This window comes from Leptopilina boulardi, unplaced genomic scaffold (assembly GCF_019393585.1).
Source record: "Leptopilina boulardi isolate dan_hultmark-lab unplaced genomic scaffold, ZJU_Lbou_2.1 LbouV2_392, whole genome shotgun sequence".
Taxonomy (NCBI): domain Eukaryota; kingdom Metazoa; phylum Arthropoda; class Insecta; order Hymenoptera; family Figitidae; genus Leptopilina; species Leptopilina boulardi.
In genome coordinates this window covers 3,602,309-3,620,425 of record NW_026137965.1, presented here as the reverse complement: position 1 = coordinate 3,620,425, position 18,117 = coordinate 3,602,309, and the positions used below count along the sequence as shown (strand labels likewise).

Here is an 18,117-nt window from a genome sequence, read left to right as displayed (position 1 = left end):
GCAAAAAGTGAGTCACTAATTTAAATTAGTAAACATTTTTACTAATTCAGATTTAGATAGTATAACGGAATCATTGATTGTTTAAAATTTTTAATTCAAAAATATTATTAAATTTATTTGGCGAACATAAAAATTTTATTTGTTCTAAATAAATTTTTCTTTGGCTCAAATATATAAATTAGTATAGGCTCTAAGAAAAATATACTATTTATCTGAGTGTAGTAAAATTAATTTTAAGTTTAATTTTAAAATTAATTAAAAATTTAATTTTAAATCATATTTTTAAATAATTATAATTATATTTTTTGAAATAAATTAAAAAATTAAAAAATGTAAATTTAATAATGTAAATTTTGTTCTCCTTATGAATGTTTTCACCGAGTGTTCGAGAGGAAGGCGGGCTGCCTAATGGTAGGCGTAAAATCATATAATAAAAGTGAGCGTATGTAAAACCGCACAGTGAAATATCATATCATTTGCAAACGAGAAAGTAGACCACTAAGGTTTTTGTTTGACGAGATAAAATTGACAATGCTGATTTTGTTCTCTTGAGAGACAGTAAAACGAGCTATTTTGCATAGCAGAGATAATAATTGAGGAATAACCGATCCAAAGAACTTGATAAGAATTTCAAGTGACGACAAATATTATATACTGGCCGATATGAATTATATAAAAAAAAAAATTAAATATTGCCTCAATGTTACTTTTGTAAGATTAAAATTAACAAATAAATTTTAATTTTAATTTCAATTGTAATTTTAATTGAAATTTATATTTTAAAAAAATTTATAATATTTAATTTACAATGTCCAAAAAAAATCCAACAATAAAAAATGTGTGTCGCAAACAAACTGATTATAAATATTTTATTAGATTTTAACATGAGATTAGTAAAATTTGCTCCTATCTGACAATCGAGTATAAATGAATTAAAAAAAAATAAAAGAAAAATAAGAACGTAGATAAGACATCAAAAATACCACTTCTGCAAAATGTCCCAGAAATCAGTGATAAAATAAGTGTCTCGACTTTCGACATAAGAAAGTCAAAAAAAGCAAGTATACGCTAATTTTTATTTTAAAAATAGTTTAAAAATTCAGCGTCGCGTCTTTTTTTTTTGTTTTTATTATAAACCCCACAATTTGCGTTTTATTATTGTTTTCCTTTATATATATATATATATATATATATATATATATATATATATATATTTACGAACATATATACAAATATATTCGTATATAAATTTATACACAGGTGTTTTTAGTCGAATAATCAGATGACTCAGAGAATGTTATTAAAAGTCTTTAAAATTCATATTGACAACTTGATAATATTCAAATTTCCTTCTCACGATATTAATGTATACATATATATATATATACATAATATTTCCAGTTGACGTGAAAAATTTTCTTTTAATTAATTTATTGTAATTATAATTTTAACCTTGAATTTTTATTAGGAAAAAATTTTTTGTTTTAATTTTTTTTTTTTATTTAGATTTAGATAAAAAATTGATTGGCTCAGAAAGAAATTTCAGAATGCCTCGGAATAATACTTATTGAAAGTAATAAGTGTATAATGAATAAAAAAGTGCTAACACGTGTGTGTGTTTGGCCGTGGGGCTTAAGGCGCAAAATTTCGCAAACTATTCCCTCCGCACGTGTTAGGTTCGAGTCCCCGGTGGTTTGAATTTTTAATTTCTCTCATCTATTTTAATTTAACATATTAATCATGTGACTTACATTACAAATTTTACTTTCTATTAGTAACAATGGTAGTTAATCAATGGAAATTTCAATAAATGGTAATTAAAACCAATGGTAATTACAATTAATGGTAATTAAACCCAATAGTAATTAAAATAAGTAGTAATCAAAATTAATAATAATTAAAACCAAAGGTAACTGCAACCAATGGTAATTACAATTAATGGTAATTAAAACCAATTGTAATTAAAATTAGTAGTAATCAAAATTAATAATAATTAAAACCAAAGGTAACTACAACCAATGGTAATTTCAACCAATTGTAATTAAAATTAATGAAAATTAAAACCAATGGTAATAAAAATTAATAGTATTTAGAACCAATGGTAATAAAGTCAATTCTAAATTTCAACTAATGGTAATGAAAACCAATTATAATTATAATTATAAAAAAAAAAATTATATAATAATTAATAATAATTAATTATAATTATAATTAAAATTGGTGGTAATTTTAACCAAAGATAATTATAATCAATGGTAATTAAATCAATTGTAATTTCAACCAACGGTAATTAAAATTAATGGTTGTTAAAAATAATGGTACCATTAAAAATAATGATAATTAAAACCAATTGTGATTAAAAATAGTAGAAACTAAAACCAATTGTAATTAAAAATAGCGTTAACTTCAACCAATGGTAACTAAAATTAATAGTAATTAAAATTGATGGTAATTTTAACCAATGGTAATAAAAATTAATAGTATTTAGAACCAATGGTAATAAAGTCAATGCTAAATTTCAACTAATGGTAATGAAAAGCAATTATAATTAAAATAGTGGTAATTATAACCAATTGTCACTGAATTTGATGGTAATTAAAATTGATGGTAATTTTAACCAAAGATAATTATAACCAATGGTAATTAAAACCAGTGGTAATTTTAACCAATGATAATTTTCAACTAATTGTAACTAAAACCAATGGGAATTAAAATTAATTTTAGTTAAAACCAATGGTAATTAAATCAATAGTAATTTCAACCAACGGTAATTAAAATTAATGGTTGTTAAAAATAATGGTACCATTAAAAATAATGATAATTAAAACCAATTGTGATTAAAAATAGTAGATACTAAAACCAATTGTAATTAAAAATAGCGGTAACTTCAACCAATTGTAACTATAATTAATAGTAATTAAAATTAATGTTAATTTTAACCAATGGTAATTAAAATCAATGATAGTTTTTAAACGTACTCAATTTTCAAAAACGATTTAAATTACCCAAAGGGTGCATTTTTCTCTCCCCCTACGAAAAATCACGGAAAATTCACTCATCCTAATTGAAGAGGAAAATTAACCCTATAATAGGGAAAATTATGACACCTGTTATTTTACGCTGATATAGATAATGTTCGTCAATTTATTACTAGACTAGGAAATTTATGTATATATAAGAATGGGGAAGTTTTTTTTTTATAATGACTTTTGTTGATTTAACCCTCGTTGACTCAGGATTGGTTGATACGAGGGCACGTGATACCTTTAACGGTCATGATGGGTCGTGCGTGACGGCAGCCGGCGCACCCCAGTATGTTTTCGATCGGTCGCGCGTAATGTAGAGCTCACAGGTGAGAATAAGTGTTTAAAAGTAAAATATCAATGTTTTCATTGTTACATTGTTAAAAAAAAAAAAAACGAAAAAAAATTGAAGGAAAACTTTTGAAAAAGTGTGCAAAAATTTTCTTGGAATATTTTTTTTTTTTTCAAAATGGGATTAAATTTACGTCGTCTTTTCAGCAAATCACGGTGAGTCTTTGTATAAATTTTTTAATGTATCATTGTGTAAACAAACGTAAATTAGAGCAATTTTCTGTAATGTTTTTTTTAGGCTTCTTCATTTACAGCATTTTAATCCGTTAGAATTATTATTTATTTATTATTCATTATTATTTATTTATTTATTTATTTATTAATAAAAAATATGATTGTTGAGAAAATAAATTTTTTTTTTCTCCGAAAATAATTTTTACGATAAATATCTCTAAATAGTGAACCAAGAAAAAGAACGCTGTAATAACTTATTTCGAAATTTTTTCATGTTCAACTATAATTATTTTTCCAAAAAGTAAATTAGAATGAAATCTATTTTTCACTGATAATAACCTATGTGCTATATGTTATAAAGTCAATAAACGACATTAAGAAGATTTACATTCATGAAGATAACAGAAAATTATCCTATTTCAATGTATATATAGTATATTATAATTCATTAACCTTGAAAGCTAGAAGTTTTTCCTTTAGCGTGTGTTTGTGTAATATTGAACGTGTTTTTCTATTTTAGATCTAATTAAAAAAATATATATATATATAGTTCTTACCATAAGAATTATTCATTATACATAAATAATATTTAAAAGATGAGAAACCGGTTTGTTAATGATATACAATGATCCTATTTTATTATTAATTTTACATTTTTAACTTTACATGATGAATTTTCTTTTCGATTTTTTTAAATATTTTTTTTTAAAGAAAATATTATTCTTTTGGTGCATATGGTTATCATCGCGGTTAATATAGCATTTAAATACCGTTAAATTTTTTGCGAATGTTGTCATAATTTCCTAGAATGTAAACCACTTTTTCCTTATCAAATAAAGCTTGTTGTAATAATGCAGCATTGCATATACAATTTCGATTTTGTTGATATACTTTGGAAATTGTAAAATTATAATCATTTTCGTTATCAAAATGAAAAAAATTTTTTAAAAATATTTTTCGAATTTTTAAAATAAAGACTTGCAAAACTTTCAGTAATAAAATCAAAATTTTTATTTCATGTTTTTATTTACTTTTGTTATTTTAATCATTGTTTTTTATTTTTTTATTTTTTAATTCATTTTTATTTTTCATAAACGGATAAATGTATGAAAAAAAAATGTTACACAGTTTTGTTTTTATTTTTTTGTCACGTATTTGGAATTAATGGAAAAATAATAATAATATTATGATTTATAATTTATGGAAAAATTTTGTAACAACGAAAAAAAAAGTGTTAAATTAACTTCTAATCTGAAGTAATAAACAAATTTCAACATTTTCCACTCTAACAATAAACAATTAGTGTAAAAAAGCAAATATTTAACAATTAGTGTGTTTAATTTGTCCCTATTATCATATTGATTTTCTAATTTTTTTTTTCAAATTAAAAAGATTGATAAATCGTATAATTTTGAAAGTAAAATGCGATTTCTCTTTACAAGAAAATTTAAATTCATGAGAGCAATTTTTGTTTTCCAATTCAATTATTTAATGAAATATTATTTATTGAATAATTTTAAAAAATAGCAACGAAATTTTTTTTTTTTTTTGCAAGATAATTTCACTTGAAATGGAAATATTTTTCTATATACGATAATTTGATTAATACAGAAACGTCAATTACTAAAATCAACGAAACAATTTGTTATATTGAATTGCATAACGCGGCGTAGCTATTGTGAGTTAATATTTAAACTTCAATTTTTTTTCATTCACGCACACCTTTCTATTTAGTTTCGTCATTTTTTTTTGCTCTTATTCATTTTTCTGTAAATATCATGAATTTTATTTTTTTTTCGCCATATTAAAAAATTGTTAACTAAAATACAAAAATTGTTAACTAAAAATAAATTTTTTTGTAACTAAACTAACATAATTTTTTTTTTTCAAAATCACATGTAGAGAAATAAATATAGATGGAGAAAATTTTTATCCCTTGTAAAATTCTTCCAGTTGCACAAATGGCTCACGATTCTTGTCAATAAAAAGAAGAAAAAAAAAATATATGAGAAATGCAACATGCGCACGGAATATATACATATTCTAGAGTTTCCAGTTTAGTTTTCTACCCGAGGCAGTAGTTTGAGAGTAATTTTCATTATCTTCAAAGAGAGCAACTGTCAGTTCGAGAGAGGGTGAATAAACTGTAACGCAGGCGCGCATTTTATGGTATATAAGGGCAGTCTTCTGTGAATGCGCAAGACAGGAAATATATATATCGAGAAATGGCGAATTTTATTACACAAGGGAAGAATTTCACATAAAACTCCAGATGGATATATATATATATTGGGATAATTGTAAATGCCTTTTTTTCCATTTTGAAAAGAAAAAAATTACATTTTTTAGAAAGTCAAATCACCATTGAGAATAAAACTACCATTGTTTTAAATTACCATTGAATTATAGTAACCATTTTTTTTTACCATCAAACTAATCATCACCAAAGTAATAAAAGCCTATAGTAATATAGAAGCCACTATTTATTTTTATTTATATTTTTATTTAAGTAAACATTTTGTAAAGTAATTTTGCGAAATTAATTTTTTTAGCCTTGAAACCTGCTAGGTGCGAAAAAATTACGCTAGTGCTTTTCCCGGTCTGTCAGACCGCTATTCTTTTTTTGTTTTACTAATGATTTTAAATTACAATGACAATAACTATTGTATTTATTTTTTTACACGGAAAAGTTATTTTATTGCTAAATAATTTAAGTATTATTTATATAATATAATTTAATTTAATTTAATTTCTATCACGAAAAAGTCAAAACAATAATTGGAGGTTATGATCACTGACAGAACAAGTTGCGTAGAAAGATGCGCAGTAGTTACCTAGCCGGTATTACAGAGATCGCTATATACGATATTTTCATTGGAATTATAAAATTTAACCAAACAAATTTTTTTTTTATTAATTAAAATTAAACAGAGTTTAAATTAAAATAGAAAAATATTTTTAAAAATTAATAACTATTCATTTGACAATTTCCTAGATAGTTAGTCCCTTTTTTTGCCAAGTAATCATCAGACTATATATTTTACGCTGGATTAATAATTTGGTCATGGGAAATCGTCTGCATGACAGCTACACTTTTCTAATAATGTCAAGTGCATCATACCATCATCATCATCATCATCATCATATGTGTGCGCGAGGTCTTTTGCAATCGGAATTCTTCTAACAACCTATATCTGATTTCTCTTTTATCTATATTAGGCACCTATATCCTTATATTATCAGTATATATGTACCTTGATCTCAAATCACTTATTTTTCTTTTTATCAAGTTTCACATACACATCAAAAACACCCACAATAATTTAAATTCCTCCGAAAGGAATATAAATTTAATTTTATTTATGTTTTTAATTTAATATTTTTTAATATTTTAATAATTTTTATTTTTAATTTAATAACTAATTAATATTAATAATAATCATTAATATTATTAATCATTTAATTAATTAATTCTATATTTATGTTTCAAATACTTTTATCTTACATGAAAAAAAATTTCACCTGGAAAAGCGAAATATTTTACTAGAATACTGAAAGATTTAACTGAAACAATTAAAACTTTTTCTATTCTAATAAAATCTTTCTCTGTTCCAGGTAAATATTTTTTTTCCGTGCTCGTATATTTATATAATAAAATATGATAAAAGTATATTTCGAATTTAAAATAGAAAATTAATTAAATTCTTAGAATGTAAAAAAGACCCGAGGCGAAATTTGAATCCTCTTTAGCTTCCCTTAGAACCTAAATAGGCCCTCTTTACGATCTTGTAGACTCCCGTAGGCCCTCCTTTGAATCCAAACGTGGAAGAAAGGTAAATTTGCGACTGGTTGAGGAAGCTAAAGAGGGTCTAGTTCGATTAAAGAAGTACAAAAAAAATGCAAAAAAAAACTCTTTTAATTATTTTGATTAAAGCAAAATGAATTTTTTCTTCACACAATATTTCTTTAATTACCCTTTAAAAACTGGAATTAACATATTTTGAAGCGTTTTCAAAAAATTAATAGAATTAGAGCAATTTCAAAATTTTCAATATTTTAATCAATTTTTAGACCCTACTTTGAATCCAAACGTGGAAGAAAGGGAAATTTGCGACTAGTTGAGGAAGCTAAAGAGGGTCTGTTTAACCCTACTTTACTCCTTGTAAATTAGGGCTTAAATTTCGCCTCGGGGAGGGACGCATGATTATATGTTCTAAAAATCATTAGTCATAATTTACATTTTATCGAATTTTATTTGTCCTAATTAGTTTTGAGCCGAATTTTTATTTATTCGAATTAGTATTTTGCATAATTTTCATCAATCCGATTTTCTATATTGCAGAATTTTTATAATAACCGAAAATTCACTCCACAGAATTTTTATTTCTTCGAATTTTTATTTGCTCGAATTTTCATTTAACATAATAGGCATTTTAAAGAATTTTTATTAGGTAGAATTTTTATTTGCTCGAATTTTCATTTAATATAATAGGCATTTTAAAGAATTTTTATTAGGTTGAATTTCATTGAATAGAATTTTCATTTGTCCGAATTTTCAAATGGCCGAACAAACAATCGACAGAAAGATTTCGGCGCGATTTTTAAAATCAACCAATCAAAAATTATCCATAAAATTGTGATTGGATGATTTTAAAAATCGCGCCGAAATCTTTTGTTTGTTCGGCCATTTGAAAATTCGGACAAATGAAAATTCTATTCAATGAAATTCTACCTAATAAAATTTCTTTAAAATGCCTATTATGTTAAATGAAAATTCGAGCAAATAAAAATTCTGACAAATAAAAATTCGAAGAAATAAAAATTCTGTGAAGTGAATTTTCGGTTATATAAAAATTCTGCAATATAGAAAATCGGATTGATGAAAATTATGCAAAATACTAATTCGAATAAATAAAAAATTCGGCTCAAAACTAATTAGGACAAATAAAATTCGATAAAATGTAAATTATGACTAATGATTTTTAGAACATATAATCATGCGTCCCAAAAAAGAATAAATCGGAATATTTTTGGGGCGCATATAATTATCCCACAATCATTAGTTAGAATTTTATCTTAAAGAATTTTATTACATATATAATTAGTTTTCAGACGAATTTTTAAATTTTCGAATTAGTATTTGGTAGAATTTTCTTATAAATAAATTTTTACAGAATTTTTTTTTAACAAAAATCTTTGTGTATAGAATTTTTATTGTACAGAATTCTCAAAACGCCGAATTTGTTTTTTTTTTTGCCGAAATTGTAAATGACCGAACAATTAAGAGAAATATTTTGGCGCGATTTTTAAAATTAACAAATCAAAAATTGTCAAGGCTATCGTGATTGGTAAATTTTAAAAATCGCGCCGAAATTTTTCGGTCGATTTTTTTGTTTGGACGTATTAAATTCGGCATTTTAAAAATTCTGTACAATAAAAATTCTATAGGTACATTATAGATTTCTGTTAAAAAAAATTCATGTAAAAATTCGTTGAAAGGAAATTCAACTAAATACTAATTCGAAAATTGAAAATTCGTTTGATAAATAATTATATCTAATAAAATTCTTCAAAATGAAAATTCGAACTAATGATTTTTAGGGGATAATTATGCGCCTTTTTTATATTCAAATTCTTTTTTATATTTTATACTTATATTAATTAATAAATTAATGCAATAAATTAATATAATAAATTTATATTTTTTATATTCGAAATATTTTTTTTAAATACTTTGAATATAAAAACTGTAAAAATAATAAAGGAAAAATAAATTAATAAGGAATTTACATTTCGAAAAAATTCAAAATACCACAAATACCCGACAAAACTTTAATTCATTAATAAAATAATAAAAAAAAAAAAAAACATTTGCATAAGGAAGCAATAAATTAATGAAATTAAATAAAATAAAAGTAGAATATAAAAAATTTATCCACTTTCCTCACGTTATCAGTTTGTGAATATACAAATAAAGCAACACACATACACACACACGAGTTAGAGAGAAGTGTCCCTTATTACTTTTAAGGAATGCATGAAAAGTTGCATAGAATGCAGATCCAGTTTCTAAATATAAATATTCTCAGAGATTTAATCAGTGGTTTTCTGCGAGGTTGATTTATAAAGTCGGATCTTCCTCTTAAATCTCATTGAAAGATGGAAATAAAGAATGAAAGAAGTAAAAGAGATAGATAGAGAGAGAAAGAGAGGAAACATTTTTCACTGCTATGTAATTGCTCGCTCACCCCTTAATGAGTAAGCGGAAATATCGCAGCGCGGTGGCTGTAAAGGCGCGTGCGTAGAAAAGTTAGATTCAATCTACCTTTTGCTAATCTGCAACCAGAAGATGCCTTCGGATGCCACAGAGTTTATATAGAAGAAAGAGAAGAATGTTGCAGCATCAATTGGATGTATTATTATTGTGAAATGCATTTTTTTTTTATTAATCTAGAAATAAAAAAGAATTAAAGGGACAATTTTTTTAAGGGACTTCCTGAAAAAATTCCCTTCTTTGAAAAACTATAATTTAAAAAAAAATTGTTTAAAAAAATCGCCTTTTATTACAAAAAGTAATATTTAAAAAAAAATTTTTATTATAATTTATAATTTATAATTTTTTTAAAATAATTTTTTTATTACTAATTGAAATAAAATTTTTTTTAAACTCACCATTGATTATCGGGTGGAAGGAAATAATTCTTGCGAAATAAGATACCTGAAACAAAGAAAAAATTTTTGTTGAAAAAAATATATAATATATTAAAATAAAAAATAAAATTTAGTTACAAAGAAAAAAAATTTGAAATAAATCGGTTACATGATTTTTATCAATTAAAATAATAATATAATAGTAATGAAATAAAAAAATTAATAAATAATAATTTAATATTAATATTTATTTATATTAAATAATTATTTAATTACCATTATAATTGGTATCTCTTATATTTATATTGTTAATGTTATTGTCTTGATATTTTCTTTCGAAATAAAAAAATTGTTCGATTTTATTATATATATATTCACAATAAAATATAAAAATTATAAAAATATTATAAATAAATTAATAAATAAATAAATAATAAATTAATAAATTTATAAATAAATATTATAAAAATATAAAAATTATCTCTTATAAATATAACAAATTTTCTTATTTATGGACTAAAAAGGCAAAAATCATTTTATCATATCGTTTCATTTTTTTATTTTCTTGACCAAGAATTTTTTCAATTTTCTTTATAAAAGATAAAAACAGTTTTATTGAGTATTTAACTGAAATTCAAGCATAAAATTTTCTTTGAATTAATGAATCATAATTACTTTTCTGCTTTTTGATATAAATTATTATATATATTAAAAAAATTAAATTTATTTCATAAATTATAAATAATATAAAATAAATAAATAATCTATACAAGAAAATTATACAGAAGACAGTTATATATTTTCTTTTTAAATTTTGAAGTCGTTATATTTTTTCATAATTACTTTAATTTTGAATTGTATTTTGATTAATTTCTTAATGGGATTAGAAATAAAAATAATAGATGATCAACGATTTAATTGTAGCATATATATAATTTTTTTTTAAAAAAGCTTTTCCCACGATTTCATTTTGAGTGAAAGTGAATGAGATGTTTTTGAATTCGATACGAGTATTTTATATTAATTACACATATATAGATTATAAAATAGGTCACGTGTATTAATTTGGGTGATTTCATATACGTTTGATCGTCAGATCCTTCCAATTTCGATTTATACTCGAAACTTTCTTCAAAATAAAGCCATTGTATATTTTAATTCTTAAAAAGTTGAATTAGTTTATTTAAATATAAATTTATTTTTTTTTATAAAATTTTTATAGCAATAATAAATAACTATAAACTATAAAGTTACAAACGATAATAATAAAATAATATATAATACATAATAATAACTAAAATTATCACAATTTAATATTTATAAAATTTCCAAACACAATTTTTCGGTTTAATTTGATTTTTTCAACTAACTTTGTTTTTGAAAATTATTTATCGCCTGATTTTTTAAATTAATATATCATTAATTAATTATTAAAATGAAATTTCTTATTTTCAATTTAGGAGCAAAAGAATTATAACTGGCAAATTTTTTTTTACAAATTTATATGAGATAATTTTAAAATTTTGTTAAAAAATATTTTGAAAATGAATGTTTTAAATTGTCATTTTTAAAAATAATATAAAAATAATACATTCAAATTATCACAATAGATAAAATTTCCAAACCAAATTTTTCGATATTTCAGATTTAGTTTGATATTTTCAAACTTTTTTCTTAAAAATTATTATTTATCGACTAAATCTTAAAATTCAGACCATATTCATTAATTTATTATTAATTAGATTAATTTTCCTATTTTCAATTCAAGGGCAAAAAAAAAAAATTTTAACTAGAAAATTTGTTTGAAATCTACATACATAAATATATTTTTACTTTAAAAAAAAAAAAAAATTTTAAATTATAAAATATTCTATAAATAATTTAAATAAAAATGGATTTTTTTTAAATTACAATTTTTCAATTAAAATAAATGAAAAGTAAATCTAAAAGAACAGTTTTGGACAAGAGATTCTTGTCCAAAAGTGTTCTTTTTTTAAAAAACTTAAATTTTGAAATAAATTAGTTCAACAATTAAGTCAACAAAAAAAAAGTTATATATTTTATTGCTATTATAAATCTTAACATTTTTCATAGATAATAATTTGTTTATTGCTCCAAATTTTTTTTCGAGACTTTCTTCATCGAGACATAAAAAAAAAAGAAAAAAAAAATTCAATATTTGTTAATTGGTTCTTTCTCAATTGAGTCGATGCACTAAATCCACGTGAATCATAAAAAAAATAGATGCACTAATTTTCCACTTTTATAATAATAAAATATAATAATGTTACGTAAAAAATATTTATCACCTATTATAAATCCAAATTTATATTTATTTTAAAAGTAGAATCACGATAAAGAGAGAGAGAGGGGAGGGCGAAAAACGCGGTTAATTTGAAAAGTGAGTGCACCAGGTGTTTGCGTTTATCGAATGTAGACGAACACACTCACCGGAAAAGGCCGAAGCGACCGACCGCGAAAACCGTCGAAGCGACTTGGAGCCGTTACATGTCAGTTCAGTGCCGACAAGGAACTGGTGTACCATGTGTCACTCTCTTTCTCTCATATATTCTAAAAAATATTCAAAATAAAAAAAGGAAAAATAATGATAGAGAAAGGAACAAAAAAAAATTTTTTTTCAATAATTTTTTTTCCATTTTCTTCTCTTTGGTAACGAAAAAAAAATCCTGTTTTGTTTGTTTTGTTTTTTATCCATCTTTCTAAGAATCGTGTTTTAAAAAAAACGTGAGACAAGAAACACAGAATTGTTTTTTAAAACTGTCACTTCCTGTTATTAACTTCCGGTATTAAGTGTATGGTCAAAAAAAGGGACTTTGGTTGTTGTTTTTTTTTTTTGCATTTAATTAGTGCTGAGTGACTTTTGAAAAAAAGACTATTTAAAGTGACACGAAAAAAAATTCTATTCAAAGGAATATGATTCGACGACTGAAGAAGTAAATTTTTTTTTAGAGAAGGTAATGACAATTTTTTTTGAATTTTTTCCTTAACTTTTAAGAAATATTAAATTAAAAATATATAAAAAATAAAATTAATATTAATTAAAAGAAGGCAAAAGAAACTATTAATTAATTTTTAATAAACAATTAAATCTTTTCTTTTGTTGCAAAAAAAAAAAAAATCGATATTTGACAAACACATGGAAAGTTTACGAATGTAATACACATATATAGTTCTCATAAATTATTCCCCTCATATTTTCCAAATATTTTGATTCGTAGTTCTACATTATTCATTAAATCGTGTTTTAATGGAATTATAAATATATTTTTCTACTTAGAAAATAATTAATTAGAATCATACAATTTTCTTTTGTAATTTTAGTAATTATTTCTGTTATTATTACTATTTTTATTATTATTTATTTAGGTATTTAAATACAATATACAGGCTTTACAAATTTGCAAAAAAAGAAAAAATGTCCTTTAGTACAGAAGCATAATTATAATAATAATAACAATTATTATTATTATTATAATTATTAAATAAAAAAATAATTAATTATTATTAATTAATTATTAAAAATAAAAATAAAATTATATTTAAATAATAATAATTATTATTAATATAATTTTATTTTACTTCATTTAATTTTTATTTTATAAGAATTTTATTTTATTTTTTTTATTTTTTCTTCTTCTTTTATGTAGTAAATTTTTTGAAATTTTAATCCTATATTCAATTATAGATAAATTTATCATTTAATTTCCCTAATTACAACTATAAAACAATTTAAAAAAAAAAAATTAATAAATATGAAATTTCATGACATCGGAGATTTTCTATTTGTAAATTTTATTTTACTAGTTTGCCAATAACCAAATGATTACATCAGTTATATAGATAAGAAGACAAGTGTATATTTATTTTTTATTCGATTGTTGTGAATGTAAAAAGAAAAAAGAATCACCTATTGATACGATATTATATACCTGCGCATATAACAAATAAAAGATAATGTTTGTTAAATATAAATGCGTGCATTTTTTTTTTTTTAAAACAACTAAAAAAATTATTAATAAATAGTAAATATGCAATTTGCGCATTTATAATCAAAGAAGAGAAAAAAATAAGAGTAAATCGTTTCAAGTTTAGATAAAAATTTAACGACTATTTGCATAAGAATTAATCAATAAATTTAATCACCTTCTTTTTTTAAAAAAGCGACGGTACGACAAATGAATATGATAAGATTCATATCAGAAATAACAGATTTATAAATGGATTTTTTTTGTTTTAGAAGAAAAATTGTCTTGTCATATTAATTAAAAAAAAACAATTTTACGAGAAAAACTAAAAAAGTACAAATCTTTTGCGTTCAAGTAATTAAAATTAATTAATTATAATCATTTAAACGGATCACAGAAAATTAAAAGGCATTAAAATAAGCTATTATTTTAATCCATTTTGGTATTAAAATAAGCAAAATTGGATTTAAAATAATAAGCTTTGCAGCTTATTTTAATGCCTTTTAATTTTCTGTGATATTTTCACAACTAAGTTTTATTAAACGTAAAATTATAATAGTTATTTTCAATAAGGAATAATTTTACTAAATAGAATTTTTTAATTTTATTTCCATTTTTTAAAATTAAATTTTGAATTTAGAAAAAAGTTGAAAAAATTTCGTGAAGAATCTGGGTTTGAAAGTATAATATAAAGAAAATTTGTCACACCTTTGGTTTAGGAACAACCGTTACGATGATGTGACACAAAGTGTCAAGACGATTTACATTTGTATGTGAAAATGTCGTTCCAATCTTTTTCTGACATATTAAAAATAGAGTTATATAGATATGAAACGTTTCATTGACAAAATAAAAAAAAAAAGATGTTATTTTACGATAAAATAATATAAATAATATATATATAAAGTAATAGGAAATAATAAAAAATAATATAAAACGAAAAAAAATATTTACCTAAAACAGCGAAACGTTTCACTAGAGTAACGAAAGATTTAACTAAAACAAGTAAAGCTTTCTCCTAATATAGTGAAACGTTTCGCTTTTTCAGATAAATTTTTTTTTCCATGAAAATAATATAAATAATAATCTATAGATAAAAAAAATTAATAAATAATAAAAATATAACGAGATATTTACAAATATTATAAAATTGAAACGATTTTAATTTTAAATTTCATAAAACATAAAAAAAAACTACAATATATTTATATTCATATATAAGAGAAGGAAATGTCTTTTATAAAATGTATTTTTCCATCTAAACAACTCTTTTTTTGATATTGCAGTGATGTTCGCTTCCGCTTCAGTTTTATAGTCTGTATTTACCTCAGCAACACTTAATAAAATTGCACGTAATTCATGCATACCGCATGCGCACATATCGCAACAACTTATCTTGTTTGATCCTTTTTACTCATTTAACCGGATCGCGACTCAAGTATATACTATATACCATTAATTTCCATAGACGTTCAATTTATCAGAAATTCAGACATTTTCTATATCTTTTGATACAGTTATTATGGTGCGAAAAAGGTATCATTTCATATATATATATAAAACTTCAATCGGCAAAAATTTATACTCGAGATGCAAATGAGAATCATATCTCAAATGCTTCTAAATTGTTATCTTTTTATAAAAATTTTTTTTTTTTCAATTTTGTTGCAAATCATTAATTGACATTGTCATTACTTGGAACTAGTAATAAAAAATATCAATTTTTTATTACTATTTATAATAATAACAATAATAATAATAATAATATAATAATAATAATTTGTTAAATAAATAAATAAATTAATAAATAATCTACCATTAATAATTTTTATTATTATTTATAATATTAATAATAGTAACAATAATAATTATTATTTATTATTAACAATTTATTATTACTATTATTATTTATTATTAATTATTATTTATTTATTTATATAGATAATTGAACAGGATTAAAATTTTTTAAAAATTTACTATATAAAAAAAGAATAACAATAAGTAATATAAAATAAATAAAAATGAAATAAAATATATTATTAATAATAATAAAATGAGAAGAAATATGCCATAATAAAATCGATTTCAGCGGAAAACTATTTCGAGGAGAAATTGAAGTTTCTCAATGTCAGATTTCAGTTTCTTATATATATATACCTGAAGCATTAAAAGTATTGTTAAAGGCACTCATTACCTGCTTCCACGGATCACCTGGCTACCGTCTACAAAAAAGAAAGAAAAAAAAAATACCAGGCGCCATGTTCGTCACACATATAATACGTCTAAGTCAATATTTTACATTACTGGAAGCCTTAAACTTTTCTCTTTACACTTGTTCTTCTTTCAATAATATACGTAACCAATATATACTTGAATTAGCTAACAAAAATTTTTTTCAAAGAAAATTTTATTCTTAATTGTTAAATTAGGTATACTAATAAAAAAATAATAATAAAATTATGTTTATCCAGAATATCCTAAAAAAAAATTATTTTATAAAAAAAATAATCTAAAATTTTTGCACACCCAAAGAAATCATTTATTTGAATCAAATATAATATATTTGAGTTAAATAAACTTATATATTTGTCTCAATCGATTTATTTGGGCGTAAATAAAAATTTTATTTGTCGTAAATAAAATTTACATTTGAAACAAATAAAATGTATTTGCAATAAATAAAATTTACTTGTAACAAATATATATATATATATATATATATATATATATATATATATATATATATATATATATATATATATATATATATTTGTCTCCGAGCTTACCAACTTATTTATTTATTGCAAATATATTTTACTTGATTTAAATAAAAAATTTATTTAAGCCAAAGAAAAATTTATTTTACTCACAAATATTTTTTATATTTGATTCAAATAAATTATTTTTGTAATTAATTTGCAAATAAAAAAAATATTTCACTACAGGTGTTATTGACACTAGAATTAAGAATTTCTAATAAATATATAAAGACTTGATTTGCCTATAAATTTAGAATAACAAATTAGAATCAAGATGATTACCGGCGTAAACGATCGAAATCATTAACTATCAAGGAGGAAAAAAAAAAAAAAAAAACGGTAACTCCACAGGAACCTCTAATTTTAAGAGAGAAACACGCTCTAATTTCTTCTCTGTTATAAAAATTATAGAGCCATATAGAGACTAGTGACCGTTAATTACATTCGTGTTAATCAACTCCAGTGCATTTTTTTTTTATTTATTTACTTTTTTTTTCATGCGCATCACCGTGCGATATATAAAGAAGATTGCAAACTATATATATATATATATAAAGGCTCTCTAGCTTATAAACATCTTTTGAAACGAATCCTTGGCATTCGAAACGTCCTCGTCGTGTTTTATATATATATATATAGAGTTCGTGGCTGCTGTATAACAGCCAAGGGACCGAATCGACCGTAAGCCTTTAATTAGAGTCGCCTTAATCAACTTCCGCGGTTTCTTATGCGATTACGCTATGGCTATATAGCGACTATATCTCGTGCGCGCGTTACCTCGAGAAGTTGGTTTCATTTTTCCCAATCATTATGCCAATCTGTCCCTCCTTCACTATATTCTATTTTTTTCTCTCTCATTGGAATTTATTATCCCGTACAATTTTTTTTTCATCTTTTGCAAATATATGAAACTTGGACTATTCTAAAAAATTACGACACAAATTATAATTAACCACTTATAGTTATTTATTATTATTATTATTATTATTATTATTATTATTATTACTATTATTAATATTATTATTTTCTTTAAAAATTATTTACTATTTTATTTATATATATTATATTTTTAATTAATTAAAATTTTAAGATATAATTATAATTAATTAGATATTTAATATGCTGCGAAAAATTATATTAATATTGAGGAAAAAAATTTGAAAACCAAATAAC

At 22.4% G+C, this 18,117-nt stretch overlaps 2 protein-coding genes across 7 annotated transcripts in view; one reads left to right on the top strand and one right to left on the bottom strand.

The window, feature by feature from the left end:
- Positions 1-18,117, top strand: part of LOC127288513 (protein cordon-bleu) — a 131,624-nt gene that overhangs the window by 22,392 nt on the left and 91,115 nt on the right. For 2 of the 6 annotated variants that reach the window (XM_051315999.1, XM_051316003.1), the window contains exon 1: positions 3,299-3,530. The exons of 3 other annotated variants lie outside the window; for them this stretch is intronic. In XM_051315999.1, coding sequence (XP_051171956.1) covers positions 3,493-3,530 — 38 coding nt within the window. In that variant the 5' untranslated portion in view covers positions 3,299-3,492. Of the gene's footprint in view, positions 1-3,298; positions 3,531-12,706; positions 13,175-18,117 lie in introns of those variants that run through there. One more of the 6 variants, XM_051316002.1, reaches the window with a different exon arrangement.
- The window catches only part of LOC127288524 (NADH dehydrogenase [ubiquinone] 1 alpha subcomplex subunit 10, mitochondrial), a 132,217-nt gene that overhangs the window by 52,581 nt on the left and 61,519 nt on the right, over positions 1-18,117 (bottom strand). The window contains exon 4 of the mRNA XM_051316022.1: positions 10,221-10,266. Within this exon, the coding sequence (XP_051171979.1) occupies positions 10,221-10,223 (3 nt within the window). The 5' untranslated portion in view covers positions 10,224-10,266. The remainder of the gene's footprint in view (positions 1-10,220; positions 10,267-18,117) is intronic.